Here is a 3474-nt window from a genome sequence, read left to right as displayed (position 1 = left end):
GGTTAGGAAACTTCATCATGAGACTTGAGATAGACTGGTCTGGAAAGTTTCCTCAGTTTCTCCTGAGCTCGAAGTCCCCGGGCTTGGAGTGGGGTGAGGCCCATTGGAGGTAGATGAATCTGAATCACAAGGATGATGGTATTAAGAATTCATACTAATTGCTTTTGGTTATATTCTTTGAGGCTTTATTAAATACTATACTACTGCTAAGTGCTAAATCTATTACTGACTCAATCTTTACAATCTTTGCATTCACTGATCCTTACAATAAGCTCATAAAAATTACTACTGTAGTATCTATAAGAAAGAGAAAAATGAAAGCTCAGAGAAGTTAACTTGCTTAGGGTTATACATTAAATGCTGGAACCAGGACCTGAACCCAGATCTGTCTGATTCCAAAACTTGTGCTCCTCTTTGTACACTGTCTGAATGGAAAAAATTAATGGTTACAGATTACACAGCAAGACAGGAATCCAAACATGGGAGAGGAAAAAAATAGTGCATACAAAGATATTCTGTGCATAGTAAAAAACTGAGACCAACTTTGATGCCTCCAAATACCTGATTAAATTATGGCTATGATGGTTAATTTTGTGTATCAGTCTGAAGGGCTCAGATTAAACATCATTTCTGGGTGCACAGGTGATGATGCTTCTAGAGGAGATTAGTGCTTCAGTCAGCAGCCTCAGCAGATTGCCTTCCCCAGTGTGGATGGGTATACTCCAATATGCTGACAGGAGGAATTCTTTTCAGTGCATGCCTGTCTCTTGGAGCTGCAACATCTCACCTTCTCCTGCCTTTGGACTGCGGTTTCAGCCCCTTGGTACTTAGGCCTTTGGGCTCAGACTGTATTACACCAATGAATTTCTCCTGAGTCTCCAGCTTTCAGATGACTGACAGATCATGGGACTTCACAGCCTTCATAACTGCATGAACCAATTCCTCACAATAAGTAAATCTTTTTTATATTTAAACCTAGAAATATATTTACACCCGATTGATTCTGTTTTTCTGAAACATCCTAATATAATGACACATTCTTACACTAGCATACAATACAAACGTTTAAAAAGATTAAGGGAGAATTGTATGCAAAGTTGTTCCAAAAAGATGAAGTAAAATATGTAGGCAGTAGAACAGTACACCTAGAATCCCACATATGTAAAGTATATATACATATATATATAATTACAAAACGATTAGGTTGAGCCAATACAGTGTCAAATTGCTGCTTTTCTGGGTCAGAGTTGAATATTGACAATTATGTGAGTTTTAATATACTATAAATAGTGGTCACTTCCATGGGGTGAAAATTTTTGACAAGTTTCACTTTCAGTTTTATACATTCTTTCAGTGCTTCTCTGTTTTTTGTTGTTCAGATAGGATCTCGCTATGTGGTTTAGGCTAACCTTGATCTCACTCTGTGGCCTTGGCTGGCCTCAAACTTGAGGCAATCCTATTGTCTCAGCCCCTTAAGTGCTGGGATTACAGGCATGTTCTATCATGCCTAATTTCATTCCTTTAATGTTTGAACTTCATTCTTTTAGTAACAACACACCTGCCTTTTATAATAAGGGGGAAAAAGCATTTCGATAAAAAGGTGAAGGTCAAAAGAGAAAACTACATAGAGGTAAGCTGGTTTTCCTTTGATGTGAGAGAAAGCTAAACAAAGAAGAGAAAGGCATTCATTGACATCTCAGTGTGTCATGATGGGCTGGTAGTACATAAGGGTAACTTATTTCCAGCACGCCTCCTGCAGCAGCTCTCAGCTTGTTGGCAAGCACTAGCCCTCTTGGTACACATTCTTGGAGATAACTGGGCAAGTAAGCATTAAGTATCTACCACCTCTTAATCACACTTACCGGCCTTGGGTAAGGAATCTTGTAATGCAGTCCAATTTCAATCCTGGCTGTACACTCATCTATATACTGTTTAATCAGGTCTGTGTCTGTGAGCTATTAAAAGGGGAAAATAAGTGAGGTTTTTATATATTTCTAATGATACATAAAGTATAGGTATATATTTCCTAAAACTTTTTCTGTTCACTAGATAGTAAATTATTGATAATTTGAAAAATCTAAATTTAAAATTTACTGTGGATTAAACTTTTCAAATAGTTAAAATAGGTAACACATGCACATGGTAAAAATCATATACAGTGATCTAATGCTAAGAACTAAGTCTCCCTCTTACCCTTTGTGCCCCAATTTCCTTTCTCAGAGATAGTTTATCAGCAGTTTCTTGTGTATCCTTCCAAGAATTCTCTATGCATATATAAACCTATCTGTATACAGATATTTAGCTTTTTTCTTACATGAATGATAGCTCATTTAGTTCTGAGCCCTTTTCACTGGTATAACTTGAAGATCTTCGTATACTCACATATACAGAGCCATCCCATTCTTTTAAAAAGCTATATAAAATTCAAACATAAGGCTTTGTTGCAATTTAACCAATCTCCTACTGATTGACTTTTAGGTTATTTCCAATATTTTGCCATTATATTATAAACAATTCTGTTAAAAATGTCTCTGGAATTTTTTTGGCTCCTATGCAAATACATCTAAAAGATGAACTCTTAGAGAAATGCTATGGCAAAGAGTATTTGTTAAACGCATTTTTTGATTCTCACAGTATTCCCAGATTACTTGCTGGAGCAGTGATGTCAAACCTTTTAGAGACAGTGCCCAAATTACAACTCAAAACCCACTTATTTAATGCAAAGTGACAATGCTAGCAATTAAAACTAAATACCGCAAGGTCGTGAGTTCAGTTCCCGGTACCGGAGAAAAACCAAAACCAAAAAAAAAAAAAACAAAAAAACAAAAAAAAACTGAATACTGAGCTTTTGGCTTAGAAAAAACAACTCATACATTAACATCTTTTATCTTAAAAGAAAAACATGTGTTCCATAGGTTCACCACCTTTTGCACCAATTTATATCCCCACTAACACTGAATGACAGCGCTTCCTTTTACCCTCCCCATTTTGGTTAACTTTAAAGTTAACTCAACTGTTTCAGTAAGTGTTATTAAGAAAACCTCTGAGTAGGATACTAGAGAATAATCTACCTGTTATTTTAAACGGTAAGTTGCATTGCTCATTAGGAAAGGAAACCAAAGAGCTCTTAAAATCTTCAGGTACTCAAATTTACTTTCATGTAAAAGAATGAAAAATTCATCTTAAAAGCAGCCAAGTAGAAGGAAACTTTTATTATATATTTTTTTGAAACTGTTTTATTCTGAGGATAAAAAATGAATCAACATGTGGACTGCTATGCTTACAAGTGGGCCTCAAAGTAGAGAGCTTGTGGGGAGAGGTTTGAGTAGGTGACTCAGTGGTAGAATACTTGTTTAGGATGCATGAGGCCATGGGTACAACTGCAGGACTGGAAAGAAAAAAAGAAAGAAAAAAGATACACTAGGATTGCATCAGACCAAGATAATGACCTCCACTGCGAAGGATGGGGGCGGC

The 3474-nt window shown here is 36.3% G+C and overlaps 1 protein-coding gene across 1 annotated transcript in view; it reads right to left on the bottom strand.

Annotated features, from left to right (window-relative positions):
• The window catches only part of Lyrm1 (LYR motif containing 1), a gene marked incomplete in the record, with an annotated part of 21533 nt that overhangs the window by 843 nt on the left and 17216 nt on the right, over nt 1–3474 (bottom strand). Inside the window, 2 exon segments of the mRNA XM_005405038.2 lie at nt 1–119; nt 1863–1955. Coding sequence (XP_005405095.1) covers nt 3–119; nt 1863–1955 — 210 coding nt within the window.

Source organism: Chinchilla lanigera, unplaced genomic scaffold, assembly GCF_000276665.1.
Source record: "Chinchilla lanigera isolate Chin_1 unplaced genomic scaffold, ChiLan1.0 scaffold00092, whole genome shotgun sequence".
In the NCBI taxonomy this organism is placed as follows: domain Eukaryota; kingdom Metazoa; phylum Chordata; class Mammalia; order Rodentia; family Chinchillidae; genus Chinchilla; species Chinchilla lanigera.
This window is presented reverse-complemented; position numbering and strand designations above follow the sequence as displayed.